The following is a 25545-nucleotide window of genomic DNA, read 5'->3' on the forward strand; positions in this document are numbered from 1 at the left end:
CTAAAATCTGTATCTTTTATTACAATAATTATCCACTGTTCAAATTAGTACAGTTGAAGTGGTCAGAATATAATGCTAACAATATTACAATGGATGTCGTATGAACTTTTCTAAATGATCAATCATAACCGTCTTTGGAGAAATTTAAATTTAGTGTTAAATTAACATTAAAAAATTACTATTTTAACACTAATTTTTTTTTTCAATTCCAACCACAACACTAAAATTTACACTAAATTTTATTATTTTATTAATATAATAAAAATATTTTAATACTAAATATATATAATTATTTAATTTTTTTTTCTTAACAGTATTATTTAATTATTAAAAACTTTTTTTTAAAAAAATAGTGTGATCTACCGTGGTCCACCAAATTAAATTTGGTGAGACACCGTAGACAAATCAATTTATGAGTATAGTTTTAGTTCTCATTAGAGTAAATATAGTGTGAAACTACACTATATAGATGTGGGTTGGAGATGGCCTAAGATTTGTGATTTAGCTATACGTACGAATTTCTAAATAAAATAATGTTGATTTGACTATATATCAGATTAATGTATCCAACACGTAAAATATTGTATAATTTTCTTCAGTCTATAGAGCCACCATGCATATGAATTATACATATTACTGCTGTGTACCAAACCTCAAGCCTAGCTAGCTATAAATTTATAACAAAACCACCCAATTCAATCAAATTGTATTAGCAAGTTTTTGTAAAAATTATATATAAATATATATATGTATAATATTATATTGTAGTAACCTAAAACGTTCACGTATATCATCAAATTAAGTATATTATATAGTATTGAAAAGTTCGATCAGCCACAATGAAGATTCAAATAGTAATCTTCTTTACTGTCGCCCTAGCTTTAATCTTTGCTGCAGGTAATTAACTTTGTAGATAGATTTATTTATAATTACAATATTTTATTTTAGAATAATTAAATTTTTTGTCCAAAAACTTATTAAGAAAATCCTACGTATACCCTCCTAGAAGAGGTGAATCAGTGCACCCCTATATGATTCCTCATTAAAAAATATTTAGTCTAATTTTTTTTTATTGTTGTGTATATATGTTGTAATTATTAAAAATATGTTGCAAAATTTTGAAAAATTTAAAAAAAATTAACATGTAAAAAATAAGGCTCAAATAGTCACGACTGACTCTTTTATTTTATAAGTGTGTAAAATAGGCTGATTGAACGCTATTTTCTAGCTATAATGTAAATTATTCAAAATTTATTTTGCAAGATGTATTAAATAAATATAACGTATATTTGTACTAATTTTTTTTTTCCTAAGTGCCGACATAAATAAAAAGTACATCAATATACCCTTTTTTGGGAGTTGCATTATAGAATCACCAACATAATTGTGCACATGAAAAAATATATAAGCCATATTAATAATGTTTCCTTAAACATAATGATGATGAATAATTAGCTTTGTTGTGCCTAAACTTTAATAACCAATACTAAATTGTGCTTTTTTTTTTAATTGAAATTAAAGATAATTTAAAAATTCTAATTTTCTATTAATTATATAATATCAAAGAAAAATCACTACAATTCCAATACAATTATTTTTAAAATTATTTAGAACTCTCTCTTTTAAAAAAAATAAAAAATAAACGAAAAAGTTTTTTAGTGTTCAAAAGCAAAATTAAATTTTTCGAAAAAAATAAAACTCAAATTTATTTATATTTATAAACTAATTATCTTTAAATTAAAATAAAAACTATCAACAATCAACTCAATTTTCAAATCATTTAAAATATATTTTAAATAATTTAAACTATTTCAAAAGAACTCTATTAAAAATGATAAAATTAATTAGTCAAACTGATAGAGATTGGAACTGCAATTTAGTCTCAGGTGGTTTTGTTACTGTGCAGGCCAAAAAATTGGCAGATTGTAAATTGTTTGAATGAACAATATAATTACCTTATTTACCACGTCAAAAAAAAAAAATATAAGAAATTAATTTTGCCTAGACAAACATTGATTTGTCCAAAAATAAAAAACAAATTAATTCATAAACTTTAGAAATGAAAAATAAATAAAAATGATTTAAAATTAAATTAAAATAATTGATTTAAAATTAAAGTAAAATATTTAAATTAGGCATATTTGTTTGGTTAAACTAACTTCTTTTTTACTTTAGTTCAAACTTATTGATTTTATTTCTCGGAAAATATAGTAATAGTAATTATTTTTTGGACAACAATTATATATGAGTAAATATTATTTTGGACTTTGTAATTTGCAAAAGTTACTAATTGGACCCTCTATTTTGTTAAATAATAAAATAGATCCTGTATTTTTTAAAATTATACAAATAGGAGTCTAAATTGATTTTTTGTTAAAATAAAACTTAATAATAATCTGATCTAGAGATGTTATGAAAAAACTGGTTACATTTTCTGTATCTGTTCGTGTTAAAAATTATCTTATAGTTGATAATTGGTTATATTAAAAAATAAAATTATTGAAAATTGAACTCAGAGTCCTATTTTTACTAGCTATTTTGAAAATTATAGAGTCTATTTTATCATTTAACAGAACAGAGAAAGTCTAATTAATAACTTTTACAAATACTATTTACCGATTATATATTATTATATGAGATAATTAAATTTATACCTTTTTTTAATACGTCCAAATTAATAGTAGAAGAATAAAAATTTATATTTTTCACTCCTATACTCTCCTCTTAACTCATGTATAATTATCCAACTTCTTAAAAGTAGTACAAATTTAGTTATTATCAAAATTTACATTGAGAGGTGAAACTAGGGCGGCCGGTCAAAGTGGTTCAGGAGTTTAGGGCAAAAAATTAAGATTACGTCATTTATTAAAAAAAAAAAATTATCAATCAATAATTCATATAATTTAATTTTCAGAAAAAAAAAATTATAAATTCTAAAATAGGCAATAATTTTAAAGTTATTTGTATTAGGACACAAGATTTTATTAGGTTTTTAAGTGTTAATAAGTGTATATTTACTATTATGAATGTATATTATACATTATAAAATAATATATATTATAGGGGCTTTTTTATTTTTATAGTTCAAAACAGTTTTTTTTTTTTTTTTTTTTTTTTTTTTTGTATTTTTACAGAACTCTACATAAAAATTCCTATTGCAACTAGCACTGCAACCTAAATTGCAACAAAAAATGGTATAGAAACTCCTGTTGCAACTAGCACTGTAACCACTTTAGAATTCCAAACCGTAAATTTAAAAAAAAAAAAGTTAAAAAAAATAATATATGCAATAATTCTCCTATTATATTATATATATAAAAGGATGATAAAAAATAAAGCATTTTAATTGAAGAAACCTTATGCAATAATTCAAGCTGCTATATATACTTGAGCCAGCCTTGGTGGAACATATACTTGAGTTTTATTTGTAGCTCTATAACTAAGAAAATAGCACATAACGAATTATTTAACTACATATTCATCTTTTTTTAAAAATATATAAAATAAGCACGACATGTCATGCCAATAGGATGATGGGCACGAAAAGAAGAACTTCTAGGCACTACTTTTGTCATGCCCGTAGAACCTTTTTATTGTAGTGTCAAACTTTAACTATTACAATGGACAACACCTCATAAGAGACATCAGTTGGAGTTCACGACCTAAACCAATAAAGCACCTTATATTACAGTACTACAAAATAAGGTTAAATAAAATTCCTAAACTATTACATTCTTAAAACCATCATACATATTACAGTATAAATAAGGTTAAATAGTGGTATAATTAAAAAAAAAAAAAATTGAATTTATACCTGGTATAAATTAATTAATATTTTTATTTAACAATATAAATACTCAATATTAATATTACATAAATTTGTATGTCTAATTTTGTGAATACAAACTTGACAATTTTTTTCGTTAATTACAATATATCTAAATCCTCATTAATTTTTTAAAAATAAATAAATAATTCTTGGTCACGGTATGTAATTTGTATATTTATATATGGATCAACAATCATAAAATATAAATATATATTCATCTAAATGAAAGAAAAAAAAATTAAAATAATTAAAGTTTATGCATTCACCTATATTTTAAATATTAATTCGATGTATATAACTGCGGATGTCTCGCACTAGTAACATACAAAAGTATGAACTATTCTAGTACCTATTATTAAAAAAAAATATATATATATTTATATATATATACATATATATAAAGTTGTTTGGCACATTTATTTATTCTTTTGAAGAAATTATTTTTAATTATATTATTATCTTATAATTAATTAATGGTGATCAGTAGGTAACATGAGTGACACTTAATAAATTTTTTTTTTTTTGATTTAACCGTTTATATATTACAACATGTTTTGGGACTCGAACCCAGGACCTCCAAGACACACACCCACCTATGGCCACTTGAGCTTAAAAATAATATAGTGTCACACCACACCAACCAACCCGACTCGAATCGGACGGCGCGCATGTGTGGTGGGTCAAGTGTGTGTCCTCACCCATTTGTACAAAACTGGGTACCCCTTGGACCCAACACTTAATAAATATTTTATATCCTGATTTTAGTATTTTTAAATGGGTAAATACCATTTTGGACCTTCTGTTTTACAAAAGTTGCCAATTGGACCCTGTATTTTGTTAAATGACAAAATGGACCCTGTATTTTCTAAAATAGTACAAATAGGACCCTAAATTGATTTTTTGTCAAAATAAAGTTTAATTATAATCCGATCTAAAAGTGCTATGACAAAACTGTTTACATTTTTTGTATCTGTCCGTATTAAGTATTGTCTTCAAGTTGGTTGTATTAAAAAAAGTTGTCAAAAATTAAACTCAGGGTCCTATTTTTACTATTTTAGAAAATACAGGGTCCATTTTGTCATTTAACAAAACACAGGGTCCAATCTATAACTTTTGCAAAACACAGGGTCCAAAATAGTATTTACCCTTTTTAAATTATCAAGAGTTTTTATATATGTGTTTTTTAAGTCCATATAATTACATTGTACACTAAATGATGTTACAATTTATTCAAATGTTTAATAAAAAATAAAAACATTGGTATATAAACAGGGACGAATGCAGCTACCGTCAACATTCAAAACAACTGCGGAAGAACCATCTGGCCAGCAACCCAATCCGGCAGCGGAAGTTCACAACTCTCAACCACTGGTTTCGAGTTAGCATCAGGAGCCAGCCAGTCCATCGAAATCCCAGCCGGACCATGGTCGGGGCGCTTCTGGGGTCGAGATGGTTGCTCCACTGACTCATCCGGCAGGTTCGCGTGCGCTAGCGGAGACTGTGCCTCTGGTACGGTGGAGTGTAATGGTGCAGGCGGAGTCCCTCCAACAACTCTGGTCGAAATAACCGTTGCAGAAAACGGTGGACAAGATTTCTACGACGTCAGCAACGTGGACGGGTTCAACTTACCGGTTTCGGTTAGGCCAGAAGGTGGTAATGGGGATTGCCAGGAGTCAACGTGCCCAAACAACCTAAACGACGGTTGCCCAGCTGATCTACAGTACAAATCCGGAGACGACGTCGTTGGGTGCCTCAGCTCTTGCGCCAAGTATAATATGGACCAAGACTGTTGTAGAGGAGCTTATGATTCTCCAGACACGTGTACTCCTAGTGAGTCCGCTAACTACTTCGAGCAACAATGCCCTCAGGCTTACAGCTATGCTTATGATGATAAGACCAGCACTTTTACTTGCTCCGGTGGACCTAACTATCTTATCACTTTCTGCCCATGATGTGAGAAATACACTCTATATCATATGTATTATTAAATAAAAATGACAAGAAAAAAAGGGAAGAATAAAAAAAATAAGCTATAGGAAATGTTGTTGAGGATGCTCCACATTCAAAAGCCTTGTAATAATATCAATAAAGTTTCTCTTTTTTTGTTTGTTCTATAAACTAGAAAGACGTGATGTTTGATTGTAAAATTAGTATTGAATACAACAAATTACAAAAGTCTTACTTAAATGCTTTATTTTTTTTTTCTTAATTACAAACACTTGAAGAAAAGAGAGAGTTGCCGAATCTCTATTTGTTTTTTTTTTCTTTCATTTTAGTAATTAATTAAAAACTCGAAAGTGTTGGCGGCCAAAAAAATCCTACATTTCTGTTGAAGAAACTTAGGTGGGGAGAGGGTTGATTTGTTTCGTTGTCACCAGATTTCTATAGCAGAGTGTATCCTGAGCTTATGGATTTGAATTAAGTGTATCGATTGACGGTAGTTATTATACTTAATTTTGGCAAAAAAATAAAATAGCTACTCCCCTAAAAGAGTCTACAAGCTAAGAGTACCTTAAAATACAAAGAGATCGACCAAAACTTGAACATAGAGTCAAAACACAAAAGTATCCCCCAAGAATGCTATGTGAGAAAACTGCCATCTTTTTCACTAAAAAGATGCATGCATGCATTGCTTGCCCAAGAAGAGTGGCAAAAGGAAAACTGGCAAAGTGTGTTTCTCCAACATCAAAAAACATAAAAATGTGAAAGAAGTCACTCAAAGGTGGAGATGTATGTCACACAAGCAGTGCCATTCTTTTTTGGCAAAAATAATTACATTGCTCCCCTAAAGAGAAAGAGAGAAAGGAAGTTGGTCAAATATGTTTTTACAACATGAGACATAACCAAGTGGTGGATGAGTGCTATAGGCAACCAATGCCATCTTTTTGGCCACTATTCCCATATTAGAGTTTTACAATGTTTTGAGGCCCAAAACCAAGAAAATATGTATCACGATTAGAAACTTGTTAAAATATACCCATGGTGTTAAGAACCAAGTATTCATGAGCAGTGTCATATTTTTAGTGAAGAAGATGGTAATGCGCGCATAGAACAAGAATTTGTAAACACTGCTTGCAACCCTTCAGTAAAATAGTCATAACTCACTTAATTATTATCCAAATAACGTGATTCAAATTGCATTCAAAAGATCTTTTCAAGACAGATATAAGTTTGTTTAATAGTCATATGACAACTCTGATATTTTTAGTCATAAAATTAGGTTACAAGATTGACTGCCTGATTAGGCTTCCAATTTCAAGGTTCGTCAAAGTTCCGCCAAAAGGGAGCTACATAGAGTTGACACATGAGTTGTGCCTCTTCACTAGTGGCAAGACTCCCCCAAATACACCATATGTTAGTAGTAACCACTTCTCATGGTCATTGCTCACCCCTTTCATTATCCTCCAAAAAGAGAAGCTCACTGACACATGTCATGAAGATATGTTTCTAGAAGACATCTGTTTCTTTCCAAGAATAGAATATTTTTGGATAGTTTCTTCAAATGCAATTGAATATAAATAATTACTGTTATTCAAGGAGAGAATCAAGGTGTATAATAATGTAACACCCTAACTAGCATAGGCGTATTACGTGATTTTTAAACATGTGCAGCTCGTTGCTAATCAACGAGATTTATGGAAAACGTGATTAATTAAAATTTTTGCTTTTTAATTAAACTTGTAAAATATTTATACAAAAGACTCAGGATCCCGATTACAAAACCATTTACAAAAGTTTACTGTCTATACAAAATACTTGTCGCCTAGCGACTAATTACAAAAATAGCCTTGCAGTCCCGATGATCGTACGCTCCAGGCCTAACCGCCCCGACATGTACAATCTTCATAGGCTCGTTCACGGTCCATCAGCTCTAGCCTTGCCCTTACCTACACATAAACATAGCACTGTGAGTCGACAGACTCAGTAAGAAAAGCATAATAATACTCATACATAAATCCCGGTCATGATCAGACGCCCATACCCTTGACCATAACCCTAACTGCCGTGTCCAACACGATACTGAGTCCCCCTAACTGCCGTGTCCAACACAGTACTGAGTTCTGAACGTTCATAGGGACGGTACTATTTACAAGTAACAGCCTAATCGGTCGAACCGGTCATACTTCGACTGCTGGTCATACTCCAGCCTGTACCGACGTGTTACGTTATCAGCCTAATTGGTCGAACCGGTCATACTCCGGCTGCTGTTCATACTCCAGCCTGTACCGACGTGATACGTCAAATAGTACGGAACCACCAACCTAAGTATCAGACTAATCTGTCAAACCGGTCATACTCCGGCTGCTGGTCATACTCCAGCCTGTACCGACGTGATACAGTGTCAGCCTAATCGGTCGAACCGGTCATACTCCGGCTGCTGGTCATACTCCAGCCTATACCGACGTGACACAGTTGGATGGTTCGAAGCCAACATACATATCTAATGTAATCTAACAGGCTTCCTACATGCACGCTAAACATGTAATCTACATATGCATACTGTTATACTAATCTTACCTGGATTCCGAATTCAAGTGTGCCGGTCAACCTGACTGGAACTATTCCGCGCGCGGATTACGATGTGCTCCTAAACCATAAAAATCACAACACTATAAGTGATACGCTAAATCACTTTCCGGGGACTTAAACTAGGAACTAAAAGTTTCCCTATCGATAAAAAGCATGGCAATACCCCAAATAACATAAAATTGAGGAAAACTAGGGTCCCTGAAATTTCCCCAACCGGTAGACCGGTTGTCCAACCGGAATTCCGGTTCTGGGAATTTTCAGAACCCCATCCGGAATTCCGGATGCACAACCGGAATTCCGGTTCCTCGCAGGCAGATTTTCAAAAATTCACACAATGCTCAAATCTAATCCAAACAACCTCAAACCTTCCAGACCTGTTCTATAGAACCCAAATAACATTTCCAAAGCAACAAACTCACCCAGATTGCACAGAAACAAAAAGTGTCATGTGAGCTCCAAGCTTTGAGTTTCAAACTCAAACTTGGCTAAAGCTCTTCAACAAGCATCAAACCATGATTCAAACTCATATTCAAGCATATAAAAACTGCAGAAACTAAAACCTAACTCATGCAACAACTACAGCAACAATTCACACAATTTCTCTTTGAAAACTCAAGCTTTTGCATAGAAAATTCATAACTTTAAACAACCTAACTATCAAGCACCACAAGTAGCTTAATTAACCTCAAATGAACATGTTTAAATCTCAGAAATTAACAGCAAAATCATAGCAGCAACAACATCAATTTATCATGCATGCATTACACTATTTTCATCAAAATTCACCAAATTTAAAGAAGAAAAGCTTAGAAGCTAACCTAGCTTGAATTGAACACCAAAGAGGAATGAAATCACAAGGAAAAAATCCCAAGTCCCTTGCTGCACCAAGAGGCCGAAAAGAGAGAGGAAAAGAGAGAGAGTTTTGAAATTTTCTATTTTTTTTTCTAAGTTTTGAAAAATGAGAGAAATGCCACCTAACCCACTTATTTCAGCAGAAACTTAATAAAATAAAACACATATTACTCAATTATTAAGCCACAAAAGACAAACTAACAATGGGGCAAAATGACCATTTTGCCCCTTCATACTAAAATCACATAAATAACACTAAAGGGGTATTTTGGGAAAATCTAAATTCCTGGCCATTCCCGACATTCCCAATGTCTAATAAACCGTCCCAAACTACTAACATTCTAAGTTGTGATTTTACTAAGCCAAACACCAAGTTCCATGTTACCGGGCACCGGAAATGCAAAATTATGAAAACTACTAAATGACATAAAAAATGCACCTCTGAATTCAATAATAACAGTATAATAATTATTTAAATAGCTATAAATAATTTTTCATAATTAAACATGATTAACTGCTAATTTTCAAATTAAACTAAGCGGTCTTTACAAATAAATTTCCCGAGTCATGAGGAATGAAGAAAGGGAAACTCTACGTTTTCCCTAGGTCTAAATAAACTGAAAAATGAGACATACACTACTACAAACTACACTTCTATTGTCAGTTTTAAACTTCCACTTACACTTTTAGTGTCAGTCCTATGAAGCGACACCTATTCCACCGAGATAAAAGATTAAAGTTTCGGTGTCGGTTATAAACGGACACTATTGAGTTTTGGTGTCAGTTCTAAACCAACACTTCAAGTATACATATATGTCTTTTTCCTTTAGTGTCAGTTTAGAACCAACACTATTGAGTTTTTGTGTTGTTTTATAATCGACACTTAAAGTTCCTTTAGTGTCGGTATAGAAACGACACTAATAGGATGACTGTCCTCATCCTATAAAAATTACAAAAAACAAAATTTACTTAATCTAAAAATATGTATCTTTATTCTTGTTGCTCAATTTTCAGACTACAATAACCACAAATAAAATAACAAAAAATAATTTTTATGTCAATATTATCACATAACTGAACAAAACTTTTAAAAAATACACACACGTAAAATAATGTATAAGATTTGTGTAGTTAAACTTTGTAAAAAGATTAAAAAAAACATATTTTTTATCATTACAAGATAATAACTGGCTGCTTTTAATCCTAAAAATTTTAATTTATTACACAATAGAAGTACCTCAAGTTCTAACTAAAAATCATAAAAAATTATACAGACACTATACTTAGCCACACTATACCTTGCCTCAGTTGGTCAACTCACTCACATGAAAATATTTGTTTCTCAATTTATTCTTTTATAGCGGTAAAACTAAAATTTAGTAGAAATTAGCGAACAAGAAAATGAGAAATGTATCAACAAGATTATGAAAAATACATTTGATATTACTTTGTATTTAACACATAAGGTGATCCAAGATTTTAATAAATACTAGGTATGTTAGATTGATCAACATCATATCTAAAGGCTATTCACATAAATTTAAACTTAAAATAGAATTAATTCAAGACTATTGCAATTATCTAAGTGTCACTTTTTATGGTAAAAAACTCACCCTTAATTCACACTGTTAATCAACTAACAGTAGCAAGATCGATCCCAAAACAAAACTAGTAAATTTAAGAAATCATAAACTAAAAAAAGTTGAACAACAACTAGAAGATGAATTTAAATGAACACATGAAAAATAAACACATGAAAGATAACAAAACTTACAACCACTTTATTCATTCATGATCATCATATTACACGGAGAGTAGCTTGAATCTAAATGTACATTTTGCACGATCTTGAGTCCCCTCAATTAAAAGACATAACGATGACTTTAACATCCCTCCCAACTCTCTCAACTCTAAATTTCTCTATGCTTATTGTTTGAAAAATAGTGTACAAATGAATTAAAAATCTTGCACGATCAGTGGTGAATGGCTACATTTTATGTTGGATGCTGAAGCTTGTTTCGACTGGTTTCAGCTCCAACTATTTTAACTAACAGTTTTGCCAACTAGGATTAGGAAGCAACTGATGTGGCAGGGAGAAAAGTGAGTCAAATCTACCACAAATCCACCTAATTTGATTCACTTGTTCACTACCTGATCAGTATTGACAGAGTTGATCATACTCTTGCAATGCTCAAGAGGTTCAAACAGTGGATAAATTTGTCTTTAGTTGAACTTTTTGTGAAAATGTCAACAGGGTTATCATGAGTACAAATTTTCCTTACCTAAACCTGTTTTTCCATCACTACATCTTTGATGAAATGTAGCTTGATGTCAATGTGTTTTGACCTCTCATAAAACATTAGATTCTTCATGAGATGTAAAGCACCTTGGTTGTCACAATGGACAGTAATGTCGTCTGAGTTGAATCCCAATTCATTTCATTTTAACCAGATAGCCTTCTTAATGTTACGAAAATTCTGTTTATTACGCAAGTGTACGTATCAAGTAGTATCTCACACAAGTGAGGTCGACCCACAGGGAATTGGATTAAGTACTACTAAACTATACTTATGATTCTATTTGGTAAAATAATAAGTGTGCAATTTTAAAAGTAAATAACTCAGAAATTAAAGAGAAAATAAACGATGATTAATCAAGATGAGAGATTAGGGAGGTGAATCCTGTTGATAAGCTACCTACGTTAATACCTAATTGCTATCCTTATCTCAATGTGAAAGACAGATTATAAATTAACCTAACTCTTTTCAGATCTTTTAGGTTCTAAATAATATGTTCTCTAATTAATTTCTTAACTAGATCAACACAAAATCAGCATTAAGCAATAATCTATTAGTCACTGAGGCTATGTAAATACTTTCGTTTTACATCAGAACCTAGACTATCCAAATTTTAGCATTCCCAATTCTCACTTTTCAGATTTCGAATTAGGATCATAGAACATGTAAAAGGTGATCAAGCTTGCACATGAAATTAAACACAAATAAAGATAATATTCACACATAAGATGAAGGAATGACAATTATTTATTAACTAGGCATAAACTTAAACAACATTCATCATCCTCCCTTATTGGGAAATTTAGTTCATAATAACTCTAAAAACATTCATGATTAATTCAGAAATAAAAACAAACATAAAGAAGAATTCAAAGGGTAAAAGAAAGAAACTAGAAGGTGGTATCGCTCCGGGTCTTCAAGATAGCTTCCTCTCCACTTGCCTCCACTATTAGGTCTGTTTTTGCTTGGTTTCTGACCTTCAATGTCGTATTCCTTATATAGGGATGAGTGGTGTGCCTCCAATTGAGTGAAAAATCAAAATTAGGTCAAATCTGCGATTTCTGTACCTAGTCGCGACTAGCATTTAAGCTGGTCGCGACTACAGGCAAAACTCGAAAAACTGAGTTTCTGCCAAACTCACGAAGTCGCGACCAAGGTCGCGACCAGGAAAAAGGGTCGCGACCTGGCTCTCTGGAGGTCGCGACTACTGATGCTTCCGGAACCGAATTTTCCAATTTTTTCCAAGTTTGTCCCAGTTTTTCGCCATTTGACTGAATTCGAACTTTAACACCCCGGGAACCTGAAATAATGAAAATCAAGCGTAAAATTGCTCCAAAAGACACCAATAGACGAGATAATGCTAACTTTAAAGACCCGAAATATAGGTTAATTATAACCTAACAAAATCCCCCAAACTAGATTCTTACTCGCCCCCGAGTAAGATAAAAAAAAACTAACTACGCTATCAGATAATCACTACGCTGCTGACTCATGCTCTGTTTTCTTCCTTGCATAAACTAGAATTTTGATCCTACTAACTCTAACAATTAACTCGGATGCTCAATTAATAACACTATGTACAACTGCAACAATCTACTCAAATATGAAACATTGTTATAAAAGTTTTACTCTTTCCATTAGTTTCACAGCCCGATAACTCATAAGCTTGCATGCTTACCTTTCTCCACTAATGTTGACAGTATTCTTTGGAATCATTAGGTCTTTTCAAGGCTTAGGTAATATGGCTCAGATATTCAGGGATAGGCAAGAGACAATTTTGGCTCAAGATATCATAAGCACACAAACAGAACCCCCAAGCTTTTTACTTTTCTTTTTCTAAAACCCATACTGTTCCCAAGTTTACCAAGATTGAGAGAAGATATATTTTTTCCCAACATCACTGAAATCATATTCTTTACTTTTTTTTCAATGTGTTTTTTTCTTTTCTTTTTTTTTTCTTCAGTGACATTGAATTACACATTTTTTCTCTTCTTTCTTCTCAATCTTACACAAATTTTTCTCCCTCTCACTATTTCGTCACAGTAAATGTTTCTTTTACCCCAAACTAATCATATAGCTTATGATATCATGGATAATCATGGTGAGAATAAAGATTAATAGTGTGGTTGCAAAATTTCAAATCAGTGGGTGAAAACACAACAGGTTAAGGCTCAAAAGGGTAACTAGGGATACACATTATGGTAGGCTTGAAAGGCTCAAACTATCCAACAAATGCCTAAGTCATATTCCAATTGAACACTATCAAGGATTTCGCCTCAAAAGAATAAACATGCAAGTTCTAAGCTATCCTGTCAATCTTACCACAAACCATAGTAAAACAGTTATAACAATTTTCACAACTTGAGTATTTGCAGAAAAACACAGGTTTCTAAGCATCCAAACTAATCCAAAGAGTTAACAAAATCAAGCACACAGTTATTTTACAGTTTCAGATCACATCACACTAATCAGCAGTATACAACTATCATCAAGCTTATTGCCATTCCTTGACTAAAACAAAAAACTAAAACAGAAAATTAAAATGCAAAAATTAAAGTGCAGAATTTAAAATTTTTAAGTCTCTCCCCCCAAACTAAATATTACATTGTCCCAATGTATACAGTAATATGCAGAGAGAAGAAACTTACCTGAGACCCTTTCAGAAAGGGTTGTGTGGTGGCGGCTGGTCATAGGGATAGAATCGAGGAGGTTGTGCCAAGTAGTTCGGGTCATCAATCCCAATGTTCATTCTGTTGATGAAAGAGTTGAGTTGCTGAACTTGTCCCTCATCATAGATACTCCTCTGCACCATGTATTGTTGCATGTGGTTGTTCTGCTGAATTATATAACTCAGCTGTGCATGAGTGTATTGTGTTATAGGATCGATGGGCCCAGGCAATTGTAGTGGTTGCTCCTCTTCTTCTTCTTCAACACTAGGCTCACGTTGCCGCCTACGCCCTTGCGGTGCATCAGGTGGTGGCTGACCATAGGGTGTGGCTCTTTCAGCCTGTTGACAAAGGCGATGTCCATCTTGCGAAGTGGCAACACCGTGTTGTCAAACTCTAACTGGGGAACTTCATATGCCCCGCAGAGTTCTGTAATAACTCCCGCCAAACCAAAACCACCTCCCGTGGCTCCTTGCACGATTTGGTCAATGCTTTGCCTTATGACTTGTCCAATGTTAATGTTGTACCCCTTCATTATGGCGTACACATATTTTAGGCGATCCATTTGGACATCGGAAAAATGCTTGTTGGGCACTAACCGAGCACTCACAAAGTACAACCATGTTTTTGCCACCGGGTTCAGCTCACACCGGTATAGAATATTGGGCGACCCCTCGGTGCCATCATTGTCATGGAACCTCAACCCAGGAAATCCTACTGTCTCTGCGACATCCACCATATCAAACTGCTCTTCCTCCTCAATAATTCGGAGGCGTTGTTCCTCCCTAGTGTAATCTGGGACAGAGAACATCACATTGAATGCGTCAGCAGTGGCGGGAACTTTCTTTCCACGCACCTTCACTTCCCCATTCCGGCGGTCGGGCCAATTCGCAAGGAATTCACAAGCCATAGTAACATTAGCCCGACCCCGAGTATCCACAAAGCTTCCCCACTTCATCCTCTCAATTTGCGCTCTAATCGTTTCAAACCGAGGTTGGCGCCTCAATGGATTTTCCGGGAATTCAATACCCCGATCTTCAATATAAGCTCTATTCTTCAACCTTACGAAGCGATTGTGAGCCTCGATACTGCCAAAGCGGGTTCTATCAAAACCCGTTGGTGGTGGGTTTGAAGACGAACCTTCCTCAACATTCCTAGTCCTCTTTGGTGCCATTTTTTTCTTTTTTTTTCAAATTTTTTTTTTTCGAATTTTTTTTTTTTTTTTAAAAAAACTTTTTTTTTTCTAAGAAAAATTGGGCAGCACCTCCCCTTAAATTTTCTCTATCCCAAAAATAAAAATTCACTCAAACAACATTCCCAAACACTCAATACCACAATACAATAATAACAAACCCAATATCATCAATATTTTTGCACCACACACATTTATATCACTCAAAATCTAAAAGTAATTAATCAAATTCTTGAAAGAATGAAGAAAGTGATACTTACAACCCGAAAAAAAAAGCTTTACTCCACCTCCATTGTTGAATGTTCTTGAAAGCTTGAGGTTGAAGGTGAAAACAATGTTGATTTTTGGATTTGGGTTATTTTTTTGGTGTGGGTTTTGATGATATGTGTAGATTGTTGAGTGAAATTGGGTTTTTGATTAGATTGGGTTTAAGGAATTTGAGAAAAGATGAAAAGATTGAAGATTGGAGATGAAAAATTGAATTTTTGAGATGAAAATAGGGTAGGGTCGGCTGAGAGGATTTGAAATTCGAATTTGGTTTGTGTAGGGTTGAATGAGGGGGAAAGTGTGAATTTATAGAAATTCTGGTGAGCAAGTCGCGACTTGGCCTAAGGCTAGTCGCGACTAGCTAACGATGAAAATTCAGGCCTTTCTGGAAAATCAGCAAGTCGCGACTGAGGTCGCGACTTGGAAAATAGGTCGCGACTAGGCTTAAGGCTAGTCGCGACTACTGGGCTTCAGGTCGAAAATAATTTTTTTTTTCACGCTTTTCACGATTCAATTAAAAAGAAATAATGTCTGGTACTAATCTAAAAATTGAAAATACTAACAATATTAAAGCAGACTAAAACATAATCAAAAGTCTAACGAAAAATAATACTTGGGTTGCCTCCCAGAAGCGCTGTGTTTATCGTCATACAGCTAGACGCTGAGCCTTGCACTTCAAAGTGGCGCCAAGATCATGGCGGACTTGGCTTGGTCAAACTGACCTCCCAAGTAGAGCTTTAAACGCTGTCCATTGACTTTGAAAGTTGTTGGACTTTCACCTTTTAACTCCACCGCTCCATAAGGAAACACCTTGACCACCGTAAATGGTCCCGACCATCTTGATTTCAACTTTCCAGGAAACAGTTTCAGCCTTGAATTAAAGAGTAACACTTGCTGCCCTGGTTGAAACTCTTTCCGTATTAGACCTTGATCATGCCACTTTTTAGTTCTCTCCTTGTATATTTTTGCGTTTTCATAGGCTTCGTTCCGAAACTCATCTAGCTCATTCAAACCGTAATGCCTTTTCTCCCCTATGACTTTTAGTTCCATGTTAAGAGTCTTCATGGCCCAAAAAGCTCTATGCTCTAACTCCACCGGTAAATGACAAGCCTTTCCAAACACCAACCGATATGGGGACATGCCAATCGGTGTTTTGAAAGCTGTTCTGTATGCCCACAGTGCGTCATCTAACTTAATTGACCAATCTTTCCTTGATCTTTGCACTGTTTTCTCTAGAATCATCTTAATCTCTCGGTTAGAGATTTCAGCTTGGCCATTACTTTGGGGATGGTATGGTAAAGCAGTTCGATGTCGGATACCATATCTTGAAAGAAGTGCTTCAAACTGCTTGTTACAGAAGTGGCTCCCTTCATCGCTTACTATTGCTCGAGGAGTACCAAACCGAGTAAAAATGTTCTTTTGTAAGAAGCGGAGAACTGTCTTTCCATCATTTTGAGGTGTAGCTGAAGCTTCGACCCATTTAGACACATAATCAACAGCCAAAAGAATGTACTGATTGCTAAAGGATGAAGGAAAAGGACCCATAAAGTCTATTCCCCATACATCAAACAATTCAACTTCTAAAATTCATGTTAAAGGCATCTCGTTTCTTCTTGAGATATTACCTGTTCGTTGACAACGATCACATGCCTTTACAAAAGTAGTAGCATCCTTGAATAGTGTTGGCCAAAAGAATCCACTTTGCAACACCTTTGCAGCTGTTCTATTTCCACTAAAATGTCCCCCACATGGTAAAGCATGACAGTGATTTAGGATAGAATACATCTCCTCTTCAGGCACACATCTCCTTATGATCTGATCAGCGCAGTGCTTGTAGAGGATTGGTTCTTCCCAATAGTAATGTTTCACCTCAGAAAAGAATTTCTTCAATTGTTGACGCGAAAGCTCGGGTGGAGTTATTTTTGCAGCCAAGAAATTAACATAGTCAGCGTACCACGGTACCATCAGGTTCTCCCTCACACTAAAGAGTTGTTCATCAGGAAATTGCTCATTTATTTGTACCTCCTTTGTATTCTGACTCTCTTGCAGCTCTAATCTTGACAAGTGGTCTGCTACCAGGTTCTCGGTGCCCTTTTTATCTTTTATCTCTAAGTCGAACTCTTGAAGTAAAAGTACCCACCGAATCAGTCTTGGTTTTGCATCCTTCTTGGTCATAAGGTATTTGATTGCTGAATGATCTGTGTAGACAATTACCTTATTTCCAATTAGGTAGGGTCGAAATTTGTCACAAGCAAACATTATTGCCAGCATTTCTTTCTCTGTAGTGGCGTAGTTTAATTGAGCATCATTCAGAGTTCTACTAGCATAGTAGATTGTGTGGAATACTCTGTCAACTCTCTGACCCAGAACCGCTCCAATGGCATAGTCACTAGCATCACACATCAACTCAAACGGCAGTTCCCAATTTGGTGAAGTTACTATCGGTGCTGTAATCAATTTCTCCTTTAAAATCTTGAAAGCTTTTAAACAATCTTCTCCGAACTCAAATGGAACTCCATTTACAAGTAAGCTCGATAAAGGTTTTGAGATTTTAGAGAAGTCCTTGATAAATCTGCGGTAGAAGCCAGCATGTCTCAGGAAACTCCTCACTCCTTTTACAGAAACTGGAGGTGGCAAATTTTCTATTGTTGAAACCTTTGCCTTATCCACCTCAATTCCCGCCTTTGAAATTTTGTGCCCAAGAACAATTCCTTCTGTTACCATAAAGTGGCACTTCTCCCAGTTTAACACCAAGTTAGACTTCTCGCACCTTGTTAGTACTTTTTCCAGATTTTCCAAACGATGATCAAAGGAAGAACCAAACACTGAGAAATCATCCATAAAAATTTCAATACAAGATTCAATCAAATCTGAAAAGATAGCCATCATACACCTTTGGAAAGTGGCAGGGGCGTTGCACAAGCCGAAGGGCATTCTTCTGAAAGCAAAGGTACCATAGGGACATGTGAAAGTAGTCTTCTCCTGATCTTCAGGTGCTATAGCTATCTGGTGGTATCCAGAATATCCATCAAGAAAACAGTAATATTCTTTCCCCGCTAATCTGTCTAGCATTTGATCAATGAAGGGCAAAGGGAAGTGATCTTTTCTTGTTGCCTTGTTGAGTTTCCTATAATCGATGCAGATCCTCCAACCAAAGGATCGTTCTTGTAGGAATCAACTCATTCTTTTCATTCTTGATCACCGTCATTCCACCTTTCTTCGGGACCACTTGCACCGGGCTAACCCACTTACTATCTGAAATAGGATAAGCCACTCCAGCATCCAACCACTTAACTACTTCTTTTCTGACTACTTCTTTCATGGGTGGATTGAGTCTTCGTTGAGCATCAATAGTTGGTTTGGCATTGTCTTCCATGAGAATTCGATGCATCACTGTTGAAGGACTGATTCCTTTAACATCACCTAGTGTCCAAGCGATGGCCTTGTTATAAGCTCGGAGTACCCTCAAAAGTCTATCAGTTTCCACATCAGAGAGAGAAGCTAAAACAATAACTGGCAGCTTTTTATCTTGACCCAAAAACTCATACCTCAAGTGACTAGGAAGCAACTTCAATTCAAGTTCTGGAGGCTTTTCAGTAGATGGCTTTAGCTCTTTTGGAACTGCTCCCAATTCCTCAAAATATCTTCTGTTCAAAGGCCCATAGGAATCAAGCCACTTCACATACCCCATGACCTCTTGTCCTTCTTGCTCCGTCAATTCATCTTCAGTTAGACTTAGTTCAAGAGGATCATCTAGCAGCTTTTTCTCACTCACCATTTCATCAATCAAGTCAATGAAGAAACAGTTATCACTTGCCTTTGGGTACGTCATAGCCTTTAGCACATTAAAGACCACTTCTTCTCCTTGGACTCTCAGCTTTAATTCACCCTTCTGAACATCGATTAAGGCTTGGCCAGTTGCCAAGAATGGTCTCCCAAGAATAATTGGGACATTACTATCTTCTTCCATATCCAAAACGATGAAGTCAGTTGGAAAGATGAACTTGTCAACCTTAACTAACACATCCTCAATGACTCCTCTAGGATGGGCTAGTGATCGGTCCGCCAATGGGAGAGTTACTGTTGTTGGCTTTGCTTCACCCAACTGCAGTCTTTTAAACACCGATAGAGGCATCAAGTTAATGCTAGCTCCCAAGTCACAAAGTGCATTTATTCCCTCAATTTTTCCTATAGTACAAGGAATAGTGAAACTCCCTGGATCTCTGAGTTTAGGAGGGAGTTTCTTCTGTAGGATGGCGCTGCACTCTTCAGTTAGAGCAACTGTCTCATAATCCTCCATCTTTTTCTTCTTTGACAAGATTTCCTTCATAAACTTCACATAACTTGGCATCTGCTCTAAAGCTTCAGCAAAGGGAATGTTAATGTGAAGTCTTTTGAACACTTCTAGGAATTTGGTGAACTGCTTGTCTAAGCTTGACTTTGTAAGCCTTTGAGGGTATGGTATATTTACATGGTGATCACTATTAGTTGGTGGAGACTGCTGTGGTTGTGTTTGGCTATCAGTAGCCTTCGTTGAAGTGGGTGTTGGGGTTGACATCGGTTGCTCTTCATTCTCCTTTTCTCCATTCACTAGTTGTGGCATTTCAGGACCATCATAATTTTTACCGCTTCTCAGGGTAATTGCTTTGCAGTTTTCCTTAGGGTTTACTTCAGTTGTGCTAGGCAAATTCCCTTGAGGACGGGTTGCTACTTGAGTTGCTAGTTGGCCCATCTGTGTCTGCAGGTCTTTGATTGAAGATCTAGTTTCAGTCATGAATTGAAGCAGTAAATCTGTCTGCAAACTAGAATTTCCACCAGAAGTTTGTTGCTGATTAAACTGTTGATTTTGATTCTGGTTCTGATTTCGTTGCTGATAGAACCCACTGTTTCTTCGGTTATTACCCTGGTTGAAGCCATAGTTGTTGTTGTTGTTCTGTGAATAGTTTCCAATGGCTTTAGCTTCATCCATTGGCAAATCATCCACATCAGCTTGGCATTCTGAAAAGTGATGGCTTCCCCCACATAACTCACACACAACTTGGGCTTGTTTAGCTTGCCCTGCAATTATCTTTGTCAATGCCTCAACCTGTGCTGTCAACTTTGTGATGGCATCAACCTCTAACACACCAGCTACCTTCTTTGATTGACTCCTTTCAGTTGGCCACTGTTGATTGTTTAGAGCCATCTCCTCCAATAGATCATAAGCCTCATTAGCACTCTTCCTCATAAAGGCTCCTCCAGCTGCAGCATCTATTAAAGTTCTTGTGTTTCCTACCAACCCATTGTAGAAGTTGTGGACCAGCATCCACTTCTCTATACCATGGTGAGGGCACTTTCTGATCAGATCTTTAAACCTCTCCCAAGCCTCATGGAGAGATTCATTATCTTGTTGGCAGAAGTTATTAATTTCTCCTCTAAGCTTTGCAGACTTGGCTGGAGGAAAGAACTTTGACAAGAATTTCGTTGCCAGATCATTCCAGGTGGCGATAGAGTTGGGTGGCAAGGAGTTTAGCCAACTCTTGGCTCGTTCTCTAAGAGAGAATGGGAACAGTCTCACTCGAATAGCATCATCACTAACTCCATTAACTTTAAAGGTTTCACAAAGTTCCATGAAGTTAGAGAGATGCAGATTAGGATCTTCAGAAGGGAGGCCACCAAACTGAACTGAAGACTGCACCATCTGAAGTATGGCAGGTTTGATCTCAAAGTTATTTGCATCCACTACCGGTGGCCTGATACACGACTGCACTCCCGTCAGAGTAGGGAGAATGTAATCTCTCAAGCTGCGGCCATTAGCTTGATCTTCTACTGCGCCACCATTGTTACCGTTATTGCCTCCATTGTTTGCGGCATTGGCGGCCATGATGTACGAAGTTTCGATTCTGTTGAAACTCCCTCTTGCCTCTTGTTCTTTCGGTTTCTCCTACAAGTTTTCTCGATTTCGGGATCAACTGGTAATATCACAGCTTGTCCTTGACGGCGCATACACTTATGATTCCTGAAATAGATCACGAAAATATTGCAAGAAAAAGGTTAGAAAAATCAGCAAGAGAAAATATACCAAAGTAGAAGTTAGTATAATTTTGTGTAATATTAATCTTTAAACAATTCCCCGGCAACGGCGCCAAAAACTTGTTACGAAAATTCTGTTTATTACGCAAGTGTACGTATCAAGTAGTATCTCACGCAAGTGAGGTCGACCCACAGGGAATTGGATTAAGTACTACTAAACTATACTTATGATTCTATTTGGTAAAATAATAAGTGTGCAATTTTAAAAGTAAATAACTCAAAAATTAAAGAGAAAATAAACGAAGATTAATCAAGATGAGAGATTAGGGAGGTGAATGCTGTTGATAAGCTACCTACGTTAATACCTAATTGCTATCCTTATCTCAATGTGAAAGACAGATTATAAATTAACCTAACTCTTTTCAGATCTTTTAGGTTCTAAATAATATGCTCTCTAATTAATTTCTTAACTAGATCAACACAAAATCAACATTAAGCAATAATCTATTAGTCACTGAGGCTATGTAAATACTTTCGTTTTACATCAGAACCTAGACTATCCCAATTTTAGCATTCCCAATTCTCACTTTTCAGATTTCGAATTAGGATCATAGAACATGTAAAAGGTGATCAAGCTTGCACATGAAATTAAACACAAATAAAGATAATATTCACACATAAGATGAAGGAATGGCAATTATTTATTAACTAGGCATAAACTTAAACAACATTCATCATCCTCCCTTATTGAGAAATTTAGTTCATAATAACTCTAAAAACATTCATGATTAATTCAGAAATAAAAACAAACATAAAGAAGAATTCAAAGGGTAAAAGAAAGAAACTAGAAGGTGGTATCGCTCCGGGTCTTCAAGATAGCTTCCTCTCCACTTGCCTCCACTATTAGGTCTGTTTTTGCTTGGTTTCTGACCTTCAATGTCGTATTCCTTATATAGGGATGAGTGGTGTGCCTCCAATTGAGTGAAAAATCAAAATTAGGTCAAATCTGCGATTTCCTTACCTAGTCGCGACTAGCATTTAAGCTGGTCGCGACTACAGGCAAAACTCGAAAAACCGAGTTTCTGCCAAACTCACGAAGTCGCGACCAAGGTCGCGACCAGGAAAAAGGGTCGCGACCTGGCTCTCTGGAGGTCGCGACTACTGATGCTTCTGGAACCGAATTTTCCAATTTTTTCCAAGTTTGTCCCAGTTTTTCGCCATTTGACTGAATTCGAACTTTAACACCCCGAGAACCTGAAATAATGAAAATCAAGCGTAAAACTGCTCCAAAAGACACCAATAGACGAGATAATGCTAACTTTAAAGACCCGAAATATAGGTTAATTATAACCTAACACTTAACAGCTTGAGTTGCAGCCATATATTCAAATTTCGTGGATGACAATGCAACAACTTTCTACAGGTTAGACTTTCAACTTACACATCCTCGCAGCACAGTGAACACATAGCCTGTACAACTTCTTCTAGTGTCTATATTTGCAGCAAAGTCTGAGTCAATATAGACAGTGACTTCTTCTTTGTGTTGGTATTCACAGTTGAACAAAATGCATGTGTTTAGTGTACCTTTCACATACCTCATAATCCATTTTAATGCTTCCCAATATTCTGTACCTAGATTTGAGATGTATCTACTAAGAACATTCATGGCATGTGCCAAATCTGGTCTGGTGCATACCATGGAGTACATGAGGCTCCCAACACAGTTTGCATATGGGATTTTGGTCATCTTGGTTCTCTCAGTTTCATTGTTTAGAGACTGAGATGCTGATAGTTTGAAATGCTGAGCAATGCGACTAGCAACTGGCTTGCATTTGTTCATACCAAATTTGTCTAGGACCTTTTGCAGGTAGTTTCTTTGTGATAAAGTGATACATGTTTGAGTAGGTCTGTGTATGTTTAATTCTTAGAATTCTTTTGGCCTTTCCAAGGTCTTTCAATTCAAAGTCTTCGTTTAGTTTTATCTTGAGATCATTTAACTTTGATTTCTCCTTTTTATTAGGATATCATCAACATATAGTAATAAGTAAATGTGATCTTTGAAATAGACACGGGCATCATACTTACTTTTGATGAATCCTATCTGTTGGAATTATTTTACCAGGATCTAGATTTACTAACAAGTATGTTATTAACATCCTAAACATGAACTTCTAAAACGATATGAAATAAACACATATAAAGTCTCAAGAACCTTACAGTGGTTGTAGCGGAATATAATGTCTCATTCCACTCAGATCTCTAACTCTTGTATCCTTTCTGTAGCAGGGTATCACCAAGATCTGAGTCCGAATCTCCTTCTCTTGAAACTGGATTCTTCACAGCCTTACACACTATGATTGAGTACCACTTGATGCGTGTGGGCACTCACTCTTTTCACTATATGGCTTCTGTTTTGAAGAGAGGAAGAGAGAGAGAAGCTTTCGAATAGGGTAAGTGAAGGTGGCTCAAATTTTTACTGAAGGAATGAGTTGCATCATCTTTTTCCTTTAGGCATCACTACATATTTATAGGAAACCACTTAGGGTTAGGTTAGATTTACTTAGCATTAAAATAATGAAAAAATAAAGTGGCAAAATCCTTCCTAAGTGGCCGGCCATGGATTGTGGGCCCCACTTTGTAATTTTTCTATTTTTCTTATTTTTCATCTTATTTTCTCAAAAATGTCATTTTTCTAATTTAACCACTTAAATGTCAATTCTAATTATTTAATAACTAAAAATAATTATTAAATAATATTGCCATTTAATATATTCATTAATTAGACTTAACAAAGTCTCTTAATTAACAAATAAACCCTAGAATCTCTTTTCTTCACAATTAAGCCCTAGCTTAGTGAAAATTCATAAACTAGACATAGGGTAATTTTAGAATTATAATTGATTAATTAAAATCAATTAACTGAGTCTTAGAAGTAGTATTGTCTCAGCTAGTATGGGACCATGGGCCTATATATCCGAGCTTTTAATAAGTAGATCTAGAATTTACCAAGTAAATTTACTAACTTATTAATTCCTCATTGCATCCACCATAGAACTTGGAATTGCACTCTCAGTTATGTAGAACGCTCTATATGTTCCACGATATACATACGCTATTCGTTATCCATTGTTATAATCCCAATAATTAATGATCCTCTATAGATGATCTACATTGTATATGGATTAATTTACCGTTACACCATTCAATGTATTTTATCCTTAAAGCACTTATCCACCTATAAATGATATTTCAGTGAACTAACATAATCACTGAAATGAGTACTCAACCATTTATCTTTGTTTAGCCAAGCTCGAAGGAAATCATCATTTCACTTCTATGTCTAGATAGAAGCTATAGATTCCATATCTATGATTAGCGCTCCCACTCAATTGCACTACCATGTTCTCAAAATGTACGTATCACCCTAACCAAAAAGTAGGCTTAACTAACAAATCACAGAACATGAATAATACTCTTGAGATCGAACCTAACCATGTCAGGATTAAGATCATTTGATCTAGGATCAACTAGGTGATATTGAATTGAATAGATATTAAGATCATATCTAATCCAAGTTCAATATCGGTCCCTTCCAATGCATACTCCATGCATCCAACCCAAGCTTTACTTTAACCAATGCCCTGGAAAGGACATGACACTTATCTAAGGTGCAATTAAACTATGTTGTAGATTATCATATCAGTTAAACCCTGTGTACTAATAAATCTAGGAATATATATTTAATTACACAATCTTGATTACTTTCCACTGTGCTGATGACATAATAAACAAGAACATTAATGTGATAAGGGTTTGGATGAATTTATAAACTAAATAAACATATAAATGATAACATGAACCAAATGACACATTAAATAAGTGATGAAAATACTTCTATCT

The 25545-nt window shown here is 34.9% G+C and overlaps 1 protein-coding gene and 1 non-coding gene across 2 annotated transcripts; both read left to right on the top strand.

The window, feature by feature from the left end:
- Nucleotides 1–718: 718 nt before the first annotated feature.
- LOC115710182 (thaumatin-like protein 1b) lies at nucleotides 719–6016 on the top strand. Its single transcript, XM_030638525.2, has 2 exons — nucleotides 719–897; nucleotides 5102–6016. The coding sequence occupies exons 1-2, from the start codon at nucleotides 840–842 to the stop codon at nucleotides 5779–5781; spliced, it is 738 nt and encodes a 245-aa protein (XP_030494385.1). The 5' UTR covers nucleotides 719–839; the 3' UTR covers nucleotides 5782–6016.
- A 14932-nt stretch (nucleotides 6017–20948) lies between these two features.
- LOC115711774 (small nucleolar RNA R71) lies at nucleotides 20949–21055 on the top strand. The gene has a single exon (XR_004010650.2). It is a non-coding gene; the product is annotated as a small nucleolar RNA R71 (small nucleolar RNA).
- Nucleotides 21056–25545: the final 4490 nt, after the last annotated feature.

Source organism: Cannabis sativa, chromosome 3 (genome assembly GCF_029168945.1).
Source record: "Cannabis sativa cultivar Pink pepper isolate KNU-18-1 chromosome 3, ASM2916894v1, whole genome shotgun sequence".
Classification (NCBI taxonomy): domain Eukaryota; kingdom Viridiplantae; phylum Streptophyta; class Magnoliopsida; order Rosales; family Cannabaceae; genus Cannabis; species Cannabis sativa.